At 40.2% G+C, this 15,979-nt stretch overlaps 4 protein-coding genes across 8 annotated transcripts; all 4 read left to right on the forward strand.

The window, feature by feature from the left end:
* The first annotated feature begins 197 nt into the window (after positions 1–197).
* Positions 198–2,656, forward strand: LOC130514402 (intercellular adhesion molecule 1-like). The gene is made up of 5 exons (XM_057013947.1): positions 198–774; positions 1,376–1,642; positions 1,723–2,055; positions 2,137–2,391; positions 2,476–2,656. The coding sequence occupies exons 1-5, from the start codon at positions 723–725 to the stop codon at positions 2,481–2,483; spliced, it is 915 nt and encodes a 304-aa protein (XP_056869927.1). The 5' UTR covers positions 198–722; the 3' UTR covers positions 2,484–2,656.
* A 260-nt stretch (positions 2,657–2,916) lies between these two features.
* On the forward strand, positions 2,917–4,135 carry cmc4 (C-x(9)-C motif containing 4 homolog (S. cerevisiae)). 3 transcript variants are annotated; one of them, XM_057013949.1, is made up of 3 exons: positions 2,917–3,153; positions 3,252–3,311; positions 3,391–4,135. In XM_057013949.1, exons 2-3 carry the CDS (start codon positions 3,254–3,256, stop codon positions 3,537–3,539), a joined length of 207 nt encoding a protein of 68 aa, XP_056869929.1. In that variant the 5' UTR covers positions 2,917–3,153; positions 3,252–3,253; the 3' UTR covers positions 3,540–4,135. The 3 variants fall into 3 exon arrangements, with proteins under 3 accessions (XP_056869929.1, XP_056869928.1, XP_056869930.1); XM_057013950.1 differs by having other exon boundaries at positions 3,147–3,165; XM_057013948.1 differs by having other exon boundaries at positions 2,917–3,311.
* A 394-nt stretch (positions 4,136–4,529) lies between these two features.
* LOC130514400 (hsp90 co-chaperone Cdc37) lies at positions 4,530–7,847 on the forward strand. Of its 2 annotated transcripts, none has more exons than XM_057013943.1 (9): positions 4,530–4,684; positions 4,821–4,933; positions 5,078–5,359; positions 5,880–5,985; positions 6,082–6,197; positions 6,316–6,438; positions 6,630–6,812; positions 6,888–6,959; positions 7,341–7,847. In XM_057013943.1, exons 2-9 carry the CDS (start codon positions 4,826–4,828, stop codon positions 7,479–7,481), a joined length of 1,131 nt encoding a protein of 376 aa, XP_056869923.1. In that variant the 5' UTR covers positions 4,530–4,684; positions 4,821–4,825; the 3' UTR covers positions 7,482–7,847. The 2 variants fall into 2 exon arrangements, with proteins under 2 accessions (XP_056869923.1, XP_056869925.1); XM_057013945.1 differs by lacking the exon at positions 4,530–4,684 and adding an exon at positions 4,721–4,739.
* A 730-nt stretch (positions 7,848–8,577) lies between these two features.
* On the forward strand, positions 8,578–15,969 carry tyk2 (tyrosine kinase 2). Of its 2 annotated transcripts, XM_057013937.1 has the most exons (24): positions 8,578–8,734; positions 8,960–9,156; positions 9,258–9,381; positions 9,472–9,604; positions 9,709–9,872; positions 10,156–10,519; positions 10,603–10,725; positions 11,005–11,162; positions 11,247–11,364; positions 11,448–11,631; positions 11,702–11,799; positions 11,884–12,054; positions 12,144–12,231; positions 12,347–12,474; positions 12,756–12,891; positions 13,129–13,274; positions 13,354–13,504; positions 13,576–13,667; positions 13,805–13,991; positions 14,217–14,335; positions 14,568–14,740; positions 14,831–14,948; positions 15,048–15,155; positions 15,232–15,969. In XM_057013937.1, exons 2-24 carry the CDS (start codon positions 8,976–8,978, stop codon positions 15,373–15,375), a joined length of 3,408 nt encoding a protein of 1,135 aa, XP_056869917.1. In that variant the 5' UTR covers positions 8,578–8,734; positions 8,960–8,975; the 3' UTR covers positions 15,376–15,969. The 2 variants fall into 2 exon arrangements, with proteins under 2 accessions (XP_056869917.1, XP_056869918.1); XM_057013938.1 differs by lacking the exons at positions 8,578–8,734; positions 8,960–9,156 and having other exon boundaries at positions 9,449–9,604.
* Positions 15,970–15,979: the final 10 nt, after the last annotated feature.

Genomic DNA, 15,979 nt, shown 5'->3' on the forward strand with positions numbered 1-15,979 from the left:
GTCGGTGCAAAGTAGGTCATTTGTTACCCTATTTTTTCTGTCTGGGCCCTTGTCCTTTAGGCTCAGTCCCACTGCAATGCCAGAAAGCACTGTTTGTGTACACACTGACTGCGTTGCCATAACAACCTGGCAGAGTGGCTGTTACTCAATTGGTCACAGAGTTTAAAAAGAAAGCTTTTTCGATGTGCTCCTCAACGCCAGCAGGTGCTGTAATCTGATTTTTTTCTTTAAATGCCAAAACAGATTCTGTTTGTATGCTTTGCAGCTATTGTGAAATGGAATTAACTGCAGTCCTGTGTGCACCGACATTCCCTCTGCAGGGATTTTGCTACATAACCAACAGTTGTGCAAACAGAAAGCAAAGCAACAAGACGAGGATAAACTGTTAATCGTGTGTTTAACCACCTTCTACATTTCACACATTTATGGCTGCACAAGTCTAAGAGGTAGAATATTAGGGGGAAATAAAATCAAATCCGAACGTCCTCCCACTCTGCATCCCTGTAGTAAATGTTCATCAATGCACAGTTAGAAAACAGTCGCTGGCGTGTTTTTCAAAGACCCACCACCTGTTACGTTTCCCTCTTTTACCCCACAAAGTCAGCTGGGACGAAGGGGCCCCTTTTTGTTCCATCATAGCTTCCTGCAGAGTAACCAGGCTTGCTCAATTTGGAATTTTCCCTCTGTTGGCCCTAAATCGACGGTCTGTTGCAGAAAATAACATGGAAAATCTATTTCTTCGGGGGATTGTTACGTTTTGCATGTTGTACTCAGGTAAGGACCCTCAACATTGTTTTTGTAATCAGGTTTTGCAATAACAAGGCTATTTTTTTGATCGTGAGTGGGATCACAGCAACACTCTGTACGATGTTTATGCATCCCTTCGATGTGAGATTACTTTGGCATGTTAAAAATGCTTGTTAAAATGTAGAAGTTGAGGGGGAAAAAATCCCAGTAAAGCCATTTAAGATGGGGAATAAAGGAGTTTAAGATCTTTGAATAGGTCATGAGTAGCAGAAAAAAGGCAATCTTAACCAAAAATTAATAAACATTTCAAGTGCAGATATCAAAGATACAGTTTAATGTATTCAATAAAGGCCTTTAATGTAGCAGTGTTTTGAAGATCTTCAGAAATAGATTGTTTTTTTATTAGAATAATCACTTATTCTACTTAAATATAAGAGAACATATTAATGCACACAAGAATGGGATGAAGCAGACAAATTGGAATTACACTATTTGTATTGGTGAGTCAGGTTTTTTGCTTATTTCTCCATTTTCATGTGGTTACATAAGTGGGAACCTACGTGCTGCTTGTGAGCAGAAAGGCCACAACAATGTTTAGCTAAAACCGGCTATATTCCTGATGACTCAGTGTCAGGCGAAGGCTGCTCTCTCGTCATCAAGCCCGCCAGGGTGGTGGTGGGCTTTGGGCAGCCGGTGTCGGTCAGCTGTGAGGCCACTCGCCCCGTACGTGTCCTCGGCTGGGAATCGTCCATCAGTGCAGCCCACACCCAGAAGGACCTGTCTGTGCAGTGGACGGTGAGCAGTCTCATCGACTGGATCGAGGAGCCTATTTGCTACGGTGTGTTCTTCACAGCTCCCAGGCAGTGTGAAGAGAAGCTCAACCTGGTGTTGTACAGTGAGTCACGTCAAGCGTTCGCACAGTGGACAACCCACATGAAGCTGTCTGAATGTCACAAACTTTGCATGTTCACACAGAAACACCTGATAGCGTCTCCATCAGGCCTGTCAACCACACTGGCCCCATGGTGGAAGGAAAGGAGTACCAACTGCTGTGTGAGGTGCAGAACGTCGCTCCCGTTCAGTACCTCAGCCTGAGGTGGTACAGAGGCCAGAGCGAGGTTTACAACCACACCTTCGCTGACCTTACATCGGCCTCCCCTGTTCAAGTGTCCTCTGTTCTCGTCGTCGTGCCAACTAGAGCCCAGAATGGAGCGCAGTACAGGTGTGTCGCAGTGCTGGAGCTTGGACCGGAGGGCCCACAACCGCCTCCTACGTTGACTTCTGAGCCTCTTAATACCTCTGTGTACTGTAAGCCTTGATGCTATTATCAGTGTTTTTAGGAGATTTTTCTTGGCTGGTTAAACAAATCTCTCTAATACTTCTCTTTAGTTCCTCCGACATTCTACAATCCTGAACCTGAGGTTTTGGGCTTAATCGTGGGTGCTGAATTGACCTTGAACTGCACTGCAGTTGGAAACCCTGCACCTGTGTACAGCTGGCAGTCCTCGCATTCCATTAAGGAGACATTGGAGGACAAAGCGGTCCTTATCTCCTCTTCACTGCTGCCAGGGACTTACACCTGCACTGCCTCCAATACATTGGAGAAGAAGAGCAAAATGTTTATTATTAAGGCCAAGAATGAAGGTAATGGCAGAGTAGATACTGCACATGCACGTGCCAGTCCTTGCAATATTTCATAATACTAATTACTATGTTCTCTTGACCCAGGTGTTTGAAACATGGCATATGAAGATGGAATCAGGTGACCGCCTTCAACAAATGAGGATTCAAATTATGGCTTCAGCTTTGGAGATAACATTGATGGTGCTTTCATGAATTGGCAGATATTTATGAAGATCTCATACAATCAGGCAGTATATAAGCTTAATGAAATAAACGATGATCTGAATATGCTATGGCTGGCCTATATTTTAACATTTCAGCATTCTGTGAGAGAAGATGGCAGTCATCTAGCAATCTGTTTGTCAAATTTATTTTCTAATGAAATTACTTGTAACACAATAATTAGCTATCATCGGTATAACATGCAATTAAAAGGAAATTAACAGGAAATCAAAAGGACATTGCTGTAAATACATGACATTTCTCGAATTTCTTCCTCGATGAAAATCTAGACTTTAAATTATGTTTTGTACTATGTATGTTATGATAACATAATATATCAGTTTCCAGTTGCTTGTAATATATAATTCTGTTTTTAGTTATTTAATAAAGAACAGTATTTCGTATTGACATCCACCCACTAGATGGCGCTGCTGTATCGTTATTGACTTTTTGTTGGTGGTCACGTGATCGGTTCCAGGCCAAATCAGGAAGCGACATTGGCGTTTAACCCCAACGTAGGACGTTTTCTCAACATGATAGGAACTACTAGTGTTTAAAAAGGTCGGAGTCCAGGTTTGACAGTCGGATTTAATGTGCATGTATTAGTTATTAATTGGGAAGTGATATACTTTCTCTTGTTTTTCTTGCTTTTCTGTCAGCTATGCCGCAAAAAGATCCGTGTCAAAAACAAGCATGTGCCATTCAGCAGTGTTTACAAGGTACAGAGAGTTTAATAACCGTGCATTATCAAGCTGTATTGTCACGCTGCTGCCTCATTTACTTTCCCCTTTCCCATAGCTAACAAATACGTGGAAAGCATGTGTGAAGACGTTATCAAGGAAATGAGGCGATGCTGTGAGACGCATAGCGGAAAATCAATCTGCTGTTCTGGGTTCAACGATCCTCGATCCGACAACCAAAATAACACAAAAACATGCGGAAATTGAGGACAAACGGCCATGGATTTGTCTGCAAAGCTGATAAGCATGAGGGATAGACTGTAGCATATGCTCCATTTCTGTCTCAATTATTTAAAAAAAATGAGCCAATACAAGTTCAGAATATATGGAATGTACCTGTTAGAAGTAGTATTCAGCCAGTCAGAGAAGAAGGAATATACAGTATTTAAATGTAGTCTTGAAAATGTTTAATTTAAAGTGTCCAGTTTGGGGGTAGAAGGTGGTAAAAGGTCAACGAAGGTAAGGATGTTTTGAGTCGTTAATTTGCCCAAAGGCGTACAGTATGTTGTCCAAAAAGACAGGATATTGATCAAAGTTTTGGAACAGCTCTTTAAAGACTGCTGATATCAACCCATTTCTTACTCTATTTGAACAAGCTTAAAACCTTGAACTTTCCTAATGATGATGGAATGTTTTCGATTATTGCACATGAAAGCAATTTAAATGATTGCATAAAATAAAATGCTGAATATCTCCTTTTTAATTTTCCAAATTCCTGGCGATTATACTCAGTCATTTTAAGAGCCTATAACTGTTTTGGGTTTCCATTCTGTGTATTATTGTGAATAAATACATTTTAAAATGTTTGAGTTCAGAGCTCTTTTTAAAAAATGACATTTTACACCGTACAACATTTTTATTGCTAATGTCTTAAAAAATTATACATACATTTATATGATGTATATAGTACACATCAAGCAATATTGGAAAAATAGATTTGTCGAAAAGCAACAGATAGCTTTGAATCAAATAAAAGGAAATAATACTTGATATGGAGTAATTTTACAATTTAACGCAGCGTAAATGAATAAATGTCTTTTATATTACCGGTAGTTGTCAATTGGCCTTCATTCTTTTGACAACATTCTTTACTTAGATTGCAAATTTACAACGTCTTTATACAGACAACGTTGTTCGTCATTGTCTGACGTCTGACTTGTTCATTGGTTTCATATGAATAAAGATGAGGGTGAAAAAAGTTCACGCATGCGCACCTGTTACCGCATGCGCAGAAGCGCTTTAGAGCAGCTCGAGTTCCGGGCGCAGATCTTGCTGTGGGTTGGTCTGTTCTAGTAATTTCTTGGCTGAAAATCTTCCATCCGTTTCATCGAACACAACTTACATTTCAAGAAGTAAGAGCGACGTCCTTCTGTTTAATGTATTTAGCGTAGTAACGAAATAACAAAAGTAGGTTAGGATTAGCTTTGTTTAGCTTTCTAACTTCCTGTCACATCCGAAGCTAACGTTGTCTGTGGTGGGCTCCTTCAGGCATCATGTCCAGGATAGACTACAGCGTGTGGGACCACATTGAGGTGTCAGACGATGAAGATGAAACGCATCCAAACATCGACACGCCGAGCCTCTTCAGATGGAGACATCAGGTGATTTGTATTCATTGTAAATTTCTTTAGCTTTAATAATAATGATATTTTGATCTGTTACACACAAATCTCATGAGGAAAGACTTGTGGACATTGAAAAAATGTCTATAATATTTTTATTACATAAAATTCAATATTTGTCAGGCACGTGTTGAGCGAATGGAGGACTTTAAGAAAAAAGGGGAGGACATTAACAAGGGACTCCAAGAATGCAAGCGTAAGTTGGCAGAGGCACAGAAGAAAGTACGAGAGCTCTCCATATCGGCAGCAGGGGATGCCAAAACAGAATTAACCAAAGCCCAGGCCGAGGAGAAGAAACTCAAAAAAGAAGAACGGGAATTGGTGAAGAAGATGGAGGAGCATAATCATGAGGAGAAGAAGATGCCGTGGAATGTTGACACACTCAGCAAGGAGGGTTTTAGTAAGGTGAGCAAGCTTGTGGATCCAATAAATCATCCAGACCGTTATCTCAGCAAGTGTCGGGATATTAGTCCTAGAAAGATGTTTAGGCATGTTTTGGTGTATATATTTTAATGTAGGAATGCAAATTTTGGAAATGAAGCCACTCACAAAATATTGTATCGACATCTCTCCATCTGCCAGCCCCTAGTATAATAAGTCCCCTCCTAGATAGCACTTTTTAGGAGGGAGGAGAGAATAATCGCCCACTCACTTAATTTGTTTATAGTTCCTATATCTGAATTGTGCCGCTCCCTTCATAGGTCTGTTGTTGAGTATCATTTCCAGGATGTATACCAGTATAGCACATCACTATCACCATCACCGTCTTCATTCGTAAAGTGCTTTAAAAACAACAGTGTTGTACATAAATAGGAATAGAATAGGAGACACAAATCTCATGCTTGGTTGAAAGCAATGGAATAAAAGCAGGTGATAAGACAAGTTAGTTGTTGTCTATAATGTTTTCTCTGCACTGTCTCTGTAGAGCATTGTTAATGTCAAAGCTGATTCTGCTGAGGACACAGAGGAAGAGAAGGAGAAAAAGCATAAAACCTTTGTGGAGAAATATGAGAAGCAGATCAAACATTTTGGTAAGACACACTGGCACCCAGACCTTTTTGGTACTTAAGATGAATGTTACAGGAGGTTATGTGACAGAAAACATTGCTCATCGGTGTTATGTGTAGGCATGTTGCGCCGTTGGAATGACAGCCAAAAGTACCTCTCTGATAACCCTGACTTAGTATGTGAAGAGACAGCCAACTACCTGGTAATCATGTGCATCGACCTAGAAGTGGAGGAGGTAAAATCTACAAAACTCCAGTTTAATTTTCAATTCATCTTTTCAGTCCCGATGAAGCATTGGTGAAGTATAGCTGTCACACTATGAGAAACGCTCTTTTTCCTTTTTTTGTCTTTAGAAACGAGCATTAATGGAGCAAGTGGCTCATCAGACCATCGTCATGCAGTTCATTTTAGAATTGGCAAAAAGTCTCAAGGTCGACCCCCGAGGATGCTTCCGTCAATTTTTTGAAAAGATTAAGGTAACGTTACCAACAAGATGTAAAGAATCAAAGTCAGGAAGTGGAAGTTTATTTGTATTTTCTTCAGAAAAATCTAAATCTTAAATTCTTCAGACATTGGGCATGCACATGCTTGCAATATTCTAATATTGAAAAGGTTAATATCAAATCTTAATGTTAATAGCAGCGCTTGCAAATGTGATCTTTAACAGACATCAGACCAACAGTACCAGGATGCGTTTAATGATGAGCTGGAGTCGTTCAAGGGGCGAGTTCGGGACAGGGCAAAGATCCGCATAGAAAAGGCCATGAAAGAATATGAGGAAGAAGAGCGTCAAAAGCGTTTGGGCCCTGGGGGGCTGGATCCTGTTGAAGTTTATGAGTCCCTGCCACCTGTAAGTTCTCAGGAAAGTTCAGCATTCTATCTGCTTACCATGAAAATTGCTTATAGAGTTAGTTTTGAATTGCAGGAGATGCAGAAATGTTTCGACGATAAGGACATTCAGATGTTACAAGACGTCATTGCCAAAATGGACCCAACAGTAAGTTCATTTCTTAAATTGCTCTTTAAATTGCAGAACTGCCATTCTGTCCCACTGTCAGAAATGTAGCTCATATCTGTTGAACAGCATTTGTTGTGGCACCAGCCTTCCTCGTGGTTGTCCTTGTTATTTTAATGCAGTGTTAACAATAGACAAACACAAGAATCAACACAGTTGAGTCAAAATTATGTTGATTCTTATGTTTGCTGTGGCTTTACTTTGTTTGTGTCTCCTCTCTTTTTATAAAGATGTTGTATTTTAAATTGTTACATTTTGCTTTATGAAAGAAGTGGCAACTTGACAACTTCTTAATTTGTTAAGGCTGTAATTAATGTTTGCAGTTGAAATTGATTCCTAAGCACTTTTCTTGATGCTATTTAGGAGGCGAAGGCTCACATGAAGAGGTGCATAGAATCGGGTCTCTGGGTCCCAAATTCAAAGACAGATGAAAGTGATGAAAAAGAGGATGAGGGTACCTATGCGGAGGTGAAGGAGGAGCAGGAAGAAGCCAAAAAAGAGTGACCCATCTGAAATGTTATGTCTTCTATCTTTAATTACAGCAGGATCTTTAGTGTTTGGACAGTACTACATTTGCTGTTTTCTGTCTCTCCTTACAGTGTTTTTCAAAAACGGCTATCTAGATGATGCTGCTCATGTTTTCAATCTCTCTTACTGCTGTATAGAGGCATAAACTGACAAATATCTGGTTGTACTACGTTAATGCCGTGAAAAAAATATTTCATTTACTGTTTTAAAACATTATACTGCTGTTCCCTTTGTTTTGATGACACAGTGTCTAAACTTCCAGACCTGCTTCCCCTTTCGCCAATATTGAAAGTCAGTTAGTATTAAACACCCCTTTCAAATAAAAATCATGTACTACATTTACATCATTTCATTGTTGTCTGTCAACCACATAATTGGGACCACTAATTTATGAAACAATTTTTCAGAGTTTAACAAAAGAAATCCTAAAATTGCGTGTTAACTGCTTTTCCCCTTTTGAGATCATGGGGAGGGTACACATATAGGCAAAGGCAGGGTAGAGCTTTTTGGTATATTTAGTATTTTGGTACCTTGCTTAAGGGTACCTCGGCAGTGACCTGAAGTTGTTCTAGCATCCTCCCCTACTACCAGAACACCTTCCAAGTTTTGTCTGCACCGGGGCTCGAACCCTCCGCTTCTCAGCCCAGTCCCCCAACAAATGATGTTAAAAATGAGTCTTGTGAAATCATCTTCCTACTGTAGTAACGCTCAAAATAGACTTAATGACATCACTTTTGTAGTGGAGTAGAAATCAAAATTTCTTAAGTCATTTTCTTGGCGTTTTAATCCTTTCTGTCGCTGATGGGGATGTTTTACTTCCGATTCAATTCAATTCAATTCAATTCAATCTTTATTTATATGGCACTTTTCATACGCTAGGTAGCACAAAGTGCCTCACAAAGGATTAAAACAGCAAAGAGAACAAGAGAATCAAGAAAAGGACACACACACACATGCATACAACACACTTACACACACACCCACACACATAAACAAGCTGAGGCAAGCTGAGACATCGCTGGGCACCGAGACGGTGAGCGCGCGTGCGCGCGTGGATGGTGGGAGGAGTGGCCATTTTGGTTTCGGGGAGTAGCGCGCGCTCACTTGGGCTGTCCCATCAAACCAGCGTAGGCGTCAAGAGAGATAATGTCAGTAATGGACCCTGTTTGTCACCTTAAATATCCGCTGTAGGCTTTCATTCAACACCTTCTAGAGGCCACTTTTAATCGGTAAGACGCTTGTCACGCACGTTTCTATATCAAGCCACGCGCAGCCTTTAGCTGTTTATGTTTATGATCACGTATTTACTGTACGCGCAATCTGAGCGCTGCTGTTAAATTATTGACACGTTTCCGAATACGATGACAAAACACTCAGATATAAATTAACGACACGTCTTCCGGCTTTAATGTTGGTTTCGTTTATTTGTTGTTTGATTTTTGTGTCTGCGTCAGAGTGGGCCATCGAAACATGTCTCGAAGTTCCTCCAAGCGTTCAAAGGGAGACCTATTTCCGGGTACGGTCCAACCTCCTCGGTGCAAAGGTATCCATGTTTACCTCTTCTGTACAAAAGAAGGGGGCACATATTTGTCCCACACCAGCGGAGACGTGACAGCAGAGGAGCTTTGCTTCTTGGCTGCCAAGGCTGTAGGTGAGACCGACGAGCCGATACCGACTTACGTTGGAACGTATGTGGAGCTTCTGTGTTATTGAGACACTAAAGTTGTGCGTGAACTTGTCTTTATGCCCCAGGCATCACTCCCCTGTGCCATGTTTTGTTTGCTCTGTACAATCCACTGGCAACCTGCTGGTACAGTCCCAGTCACACCTTCACCACAGAAGTTCACTCCACTCTTGTACTCCACTACTGTATGAGGTTAATTTATTTTTTTGTTTGACACAATGCAGTCTAAGATGAAATACAGTCAGCATTTCCATTCAAGTTATGTGTTGATTTTACACCTAGATATTATTTTCGGAATTGGCATGGACTTAATGAAAATGAGCCAACTGTATCCCGGTATCCTCTCAAATCAAAGACGGAAAAAGAGCTCTTGTCTTTATTTGATGTCAGATCCTTGGACTATCTGTTCTCCCAGGTTTGTATTCAACATTAATTGTGGTTTTGTTGCATACAAATTCAATAAGCCTTTTTTATTCCCATTATCTCACGGCATTTGTTTGGTTCTTATGTCTCCCATAGGCTAAATATGAATTTGTCAACAAAATAGTTCACATGGAAGACATGAAAACGGAGGAGGAAATTAGCAGCTTCAAAAATGAGAGCCTGGGGATGGCTGTCCTTCACATGTCACACCAGGCATTACAAACAGGCAGCACACTACAGGAAGTTGCTAAAAAACACAGGTATTTCATTTTGAAGGACTGAATATTGCACTGACTGGAAAGGAAAGAAAAGGAAATCCTCCTTACTTTACTTTAAGCTGTATCTGGAATAAAACTTTAATCTGTTAAATCACCAAATCTGTTTTTGATGGGCCAGTTTAGATGTGTTTCTACAATCTGTGGTACTTGTGTATTATCCTATTTTCTGCCACTGTTACAATCCAATTGATGCCTAATATCATTCAAGCTTTTTTCAATTCTATCTAGATCACAGGTAACATTATTTTCTGTCCTTTTCTTTAAGCTACTTAGACTGCATCCCAAAGTGTTTCGCCAAACATATTTCCAAAGACAACTTCCTTACAAAAATAAGGATTCGGCGGGTGTTTGCAGATTTTGTGCAGACATTTCAGGAGCACACTGTGGAAAATGGGCGACTGGATACCCAAAAGATCATGTATAAGTACATCTCTACCCTTGAACGTTTGGAGCCGAATTTCGGCATAGAGATCTTCCACGTATCCCATCTGAACTTAAGAGAAACCTGGGAAGAAAGTGGCTCTTTGCCCAACAAAACGCATCCACAGTGTGACTGTAAAGCACCTGCGACGCATGAAATAATGGTGAATGGCAACAAAGGGATCTCGTGGCGAATATCCACTCAAAAGGTTAGTTAAAATGATCCTTTAAGCTCTTGTTAATTTCCTATTCTATACCATTATTCAACTGTTGACTGTCACTTGTCACCCAGGCACAGTCGCCACAACCTGACACACCCAATGATTGGACTGCCTTCTGTGATTTCCCAGAAATTGCACACATAGCCATTACTGAGACTAATGTGTGCATTAGCACTCAGGACAATCACTGCATGGTGAGACTCTTTTATTTTACTGTAAAAGCCAAAAATCCAGTTCATTACTTTATGTGGTAAATGTGCTGATGGGGCATTAGGTGTTATGAAATATATATCACTTATACCATTTATCAAACTATTTGGTCTTTAAAATCCTTGGATATGATGAATCTGATGGATGCATATACTGTGTGAGAGCCCCAGGTTTTAGTATTTTACATGATCCTTTTTATTTATATATAGCTGCAGGTGAGAGCTCTGAATTTAAGCTATTGGTGTTTCTGTATTTGTATGTAGGAGGTTCAAATGAGCTCAACCCAAGAGGCCCATTCCTTCATCTCCCTCCTAGATGGATACTACCGGCTGACTGCAGACGCCCACAACTATCTTTGTCATGATCTGGCTCCCCCAAGGGTACTGCTGAATGAAGCAAATGGACTGCACGGACCTATGCAGTGAGTCTTATACATGCAGATATACGCACAAACATGTTGTGAAGTAACACGTTTAAATAACTGCAACTGTGCTGTGTTTTCCAGTGGTTGTTTTGCGCTTCAAAAGCTGAAAAAGGAGGCAGCTGAGGAGGGGGCTTACCTCATATGTTGGAGTGCTGTAAATTATGAAAACCTTGTCCTGATTGTCCATAACAAAAATAAGGTAATTCTAAAACAGTTGCCGTGCAGGGACAATAGAAAAACAAAAAAGCAGACTTTTTGTTTACATGTCATTGTTTCTTACAGAATGGCTCAGCACAAAACCACAAGCAGTTTCAGATTAAGCTCAAGGGTTCGAAGTTCTGTCTGGATGGTTGGGACCTACAGTACTCCAGTGTGAGGGAGCTCATGGACAGTCTCAAGAACTTTGTGCTCATGTCTGGTTCAGAAAGCTTCACTGTCAAGAAATGCTGTTTGCCACGGCATGGAGGTTTGGAGTTAGCGGACTTGCAGATAATGCACGAAATATTTTGTATAATTATTTATTTTTTGTGATATAGAGCTATCCAATCTTTTGGTGATGAGGACTCCCTTTCAACCTTCCTCAAAGACATCCCGGGTACAAGTACCCTACATCCCAGACAAAGATCTTGTGCAGGTAAAAAAAAAATCCCAGTTGCCATCTTCATAAGACCAATCCTCTCAACTTCCCAACTGAGTTTGCAATGTGATGTTCTAACAGGGACAACATTTGGGCAGTGGGACGATTACAAACATATATAGAGGATTGTTGCTTGTTCACGGGGGAGGAGACAATGGTGAGGAGGATAAATTCAACAACAACGCCAGTAGCCAAACAGAGATCCCGGTGGTTCTTAAGATCCTAAATCCAAACCATGATGAACTGTCACTCGTAAGCTTTTGGTTTTTGGATTACACTGCAACAAAAAATCTATTGGTGGTTTATTTTCTCTCACCATCCCTTTAATTTCTCCTTTTTAGACCTTTATTGAAAGTGTAGGTACCATGAGCCAGGTATCCCACAGGCACTTGGTGCATGTACATGGTCTGTCAGTCAAAGAACATCAACGTAAGGACAAAAAAAACCAAGCACCCTTCCTTGCTTCGCCTCTTCTTTGCCACACGTTTGCCTCAAAAAAGTATGATCCATAAACAAAGTCTCAGACTCATTTCCACTTTTGCAGATATCATGGTGGAAGATTTTGTGAAATTTGGTCCTCTTGATGTTTTCCTTCATAAAGAAAAGGCCTCAATCTCTGATCGCTGGAAATTCATCGTTGCAATACAACTTGCCAGTGCTTTGAGTTACCTTGTGAGTACTGAATGCTTCTTTAAGTCTTATCGTACTTTTATATTATCCAGATGGATATTAAAGCGATTCTTTAGTGAAAGTGTCAAGCAGTGTCAGTTTGATCTCTGCCATCGGCTCCTGCGGATTCAAATATTACTAGCGTGTTATTTTAACAATGTCGTTACAGAATCAAGTAGTTCTCAACTATAAGTGACTTGAGGTTAAGCTGTAGGGAAGAATACGGTAATCAAAAAAATAATAAAATAGAAGGTCTCATGACCTGTGTTATTTTTTCACTATAGGAGAACAAACAGCTGATTCATGGAAATGTATGTGCAAGGAACATTTTGTTGGCACGTTGTGGCCTAGATACAGGTACTGCACCTTTCATCAAGCTGAGTGACCCAGGAATCCCCATCAGTGCCCTTGAACGGGAAGGTTGGTACAAGCTAAATTCTGTCTGGCCCTACTGTTCTGTCATTATTAGAAAACAGGAAACTAAACCTAGACTCATTCTATTTCCTGTATATATGCAGCTTGGTTTCTGTTTTTAAATGCACAGGAAGTTAACTCGATGGCTGATTTTATATAATGTTTGAACAGCAATGTGCAACATTTTCAGGACACTGAAGCTTTTAATCTTAACATTTTTGTAACTCTGGCTCTGTACTACAGAACGTCTGGAGCGTATCCCATGGATTGCCCCAGAGTGTATTGACGGTGGTGAATCCAACCAAAGTGCCACTGATCAGTGGAGTTTTGGAGCAACATTCCTTGAAATATGCTATAACGGAACTCTGCCCATCAGCACATCATCTGAGGTATTTACTTGATCTTTAACTGCCACGCCATTCTACATTGTTCTACTAATTGTAACACATTTATACAATCCTTGTACAGAAAGAGCGCTTTTACCAGCAAAAAGGACGCCTGCCTGTCCTCTCCTCCCAGGAGGTGTCCAACTTCATCAACACCTGCTTGGCTTACGACCCCATGGACAGGCCTTCTTTTTGCATTGTGCTCAGAGAACTCTCAGAGTTCATGAACAAAAGTATATATTTTTTCCTTCCTTTTATATTTGTATTCTTGTATCAGCGCCATAGTGACTTTTTTTGATTGCAGATCTTGATATATCACCAAGTGAAACGCTCCCCGACACGGGTCAGGGTGTATTCAATAAACGCTTTCTGAAAGAGATTGAAGACTTAGGAGAGGTGAGTTCTGTGAGGTAATTTCTTGGTGTCATTTGTGTGAAATAACAAGAACATCCACAGAGGAGCCTGCGTATGTGGTGATGTCGCAAAAATGTGAACACAACTGTGGAATGATCGCCCTTCTGTTCCCTCTCCAGGGTAACTTTGGAAAGGTGACTCTCTGCTTGTATGACCCAGCCAATGATGGTTCTGGAGAGCATGTGGCAGTAAAAGCTTTGAAGCAAGAAAATGGTAACATTGCGGGCTGGATAAAGGAAATAGACGTTCTGAAGTCACTCGATCATTGCAACATTGTGAAGTACAAGGGATGTTGTAGTGAAAGAGGTGAGATGTCACCCATTATCCTTCTATCTTCCTTTTTTTAAAAAAAGGCTTTATTTTCCCTCTATTCGTTAAAATTTAGATAAAAACTACATGTCTATTTTTAAGGGCTTTAAAGCCTTTTTAATGCCAGGATATGAGAAAGGTCATTCGTGTCTTTGAAAGGAATTAAAAGGGACGGAGAAAAGAACATTTGAACAAAAGCACTGTTATATTGTGCACTGACAGGTGGACAAGGGCTGCAGCTAATCATGGAGTTCCTTCCACAAGGGAGCCTGGCAAAGTACCTTCCCAAGCACAAGCCTCACCAGTCCCAGTTGCTGATATTTGCTCAGCAGATCTGTCAGGTGAGTTTTGTGGGGATTTATTGATTAAATATGTTTTGTCAAACCTAGCAACCTATTATTTATGTGCCCAAATTGCAAATGCGCAATTTTGTCCATCTTTCATAAAGGTGTGCAAACACTTGCAATAAATTTGGTTGTGAAATTGCAATGTTTTTTGCAATGTGAACATCAATTCCCTCCATCTTATTGGCAAAGATGATTTAAAGCACATCTGTGTATCTCTCTCTCAAAGGGTATGGATTATCTGCATTCCAAGCGATATGTCCATCGAGACCTTGCTGCCCGAAATATATTGTTGGACAGAAACACTCAAGTCAAGATTGGAGATTTTGGTCTCACGAAATGCATCCCTGAAGGAGCATCGTATTACCGTGTCTCTGAGAATGAGGACAGTCCTGTGTACTGGTGTGTCCTTCTTCATGAAATAGAGCAGCCTTGGTGGTTTCTGATGTGACTCTGGATGTTAAAATGTATATATTTTTTTGCTCTACATAGGTTTGCAGTTGAGTGTTTGAAGGATAACAAATTTTCCTTCGCCTCTGATGTTTGGGCCTTTGGAGTCACATTATATGAGATCTTCTCTTACTGCAACTCTAAACAGAGCCCTCCAAAGGTACTGATTTAATGGCAATTTCCTTTCATGCGCACCTCCTCATAACTCAAATATAACCTTTCTGTTCAAAACACTCTACTCTTCTTTTGATCCTTACAGAAATTTAATGAAATGTTGGAAAAATCTTCAAAAATGAGTCAAATGCTTCTCATTAGTCTGTTGGAGAAGCAAAAGCGACTGCCTTGTCCCAAAAACTGCCCGCTGGAGGTAACTTCATCCGTTTACCTTTGGAAAGCATTTTGATCAACGACTGATACTCACACATGTTCTTTTATGCCAACAGGTGAGGATGATAATGGAGCGATGTTGGGCTACTGAGCCGCAACAGCGACCAGCATTCATTTCCCTGATTGAAAAGTTTGGAGACATGTGCCGAAAGCATGAGGGGAATTCCTGCAGAAACTCTTCTTTAGCTCAGGTCTGCTAAGCACAGATCTGAATATTTATTTGTCCTTGCCTGGAATTTTATTACGCTAACACGCTTTTTATATGCTAGCACTTTTTACATTTTCTATTGCAGTCTATTGCCACTTTCGAATCAACAATCTACAAAAACTGACCAGTTGCACTCACAATATGTCTGTCATATTGTAAAATGTGCGTAGCTTAATCTTTTTATCTTTGTTTTTGTCACTACTGATGCCTCTAATCAAATGTCTTTCTGCATATTACCGACACTAGTGTCGACGTGATGGCTGTAGCTTTCTGTCTTTACAGTCAATGACTCATACAAAATTAGAAATAAGAGAAATTTAATGTTACAATAACCCTTTTAATTTCTACTGATCAGCAACGGCCATAGCACACATGCATGTACTTGAAACAAAATATGAATTGCCTGAATACATACATGAATACATGAATTACAGGAAAACATGTTATGTGTCAAAGGTGGAGCCTTCTTTGTTTTTGTGTTTACATCAAACTTTTCTATAAGAAAAGGGAAGAAAAAAAGATTTTATGTAAGAGATGAATGTTTTTTTTAATCAAGGTAAAACAAGAATAAAATGTATGTATCTGGGTTTGTGTAA

The sequence above is a fragment of the Takifugu flavidus genome, chromosome 18 (genome assembly GCF_003711565.1).
Source record: "Takifugu flavidus isolate HTHZ2018 chromosome 18, ASM371156v2, whole genome shotgun sequence".
Classification (NCBI taxonomy): Eukaryota; Metazoa; Chordata; class Actinopteri; order Tetraodontiformes; family Tetraodontidae; genus Takifugu; species Takifugu flavidus.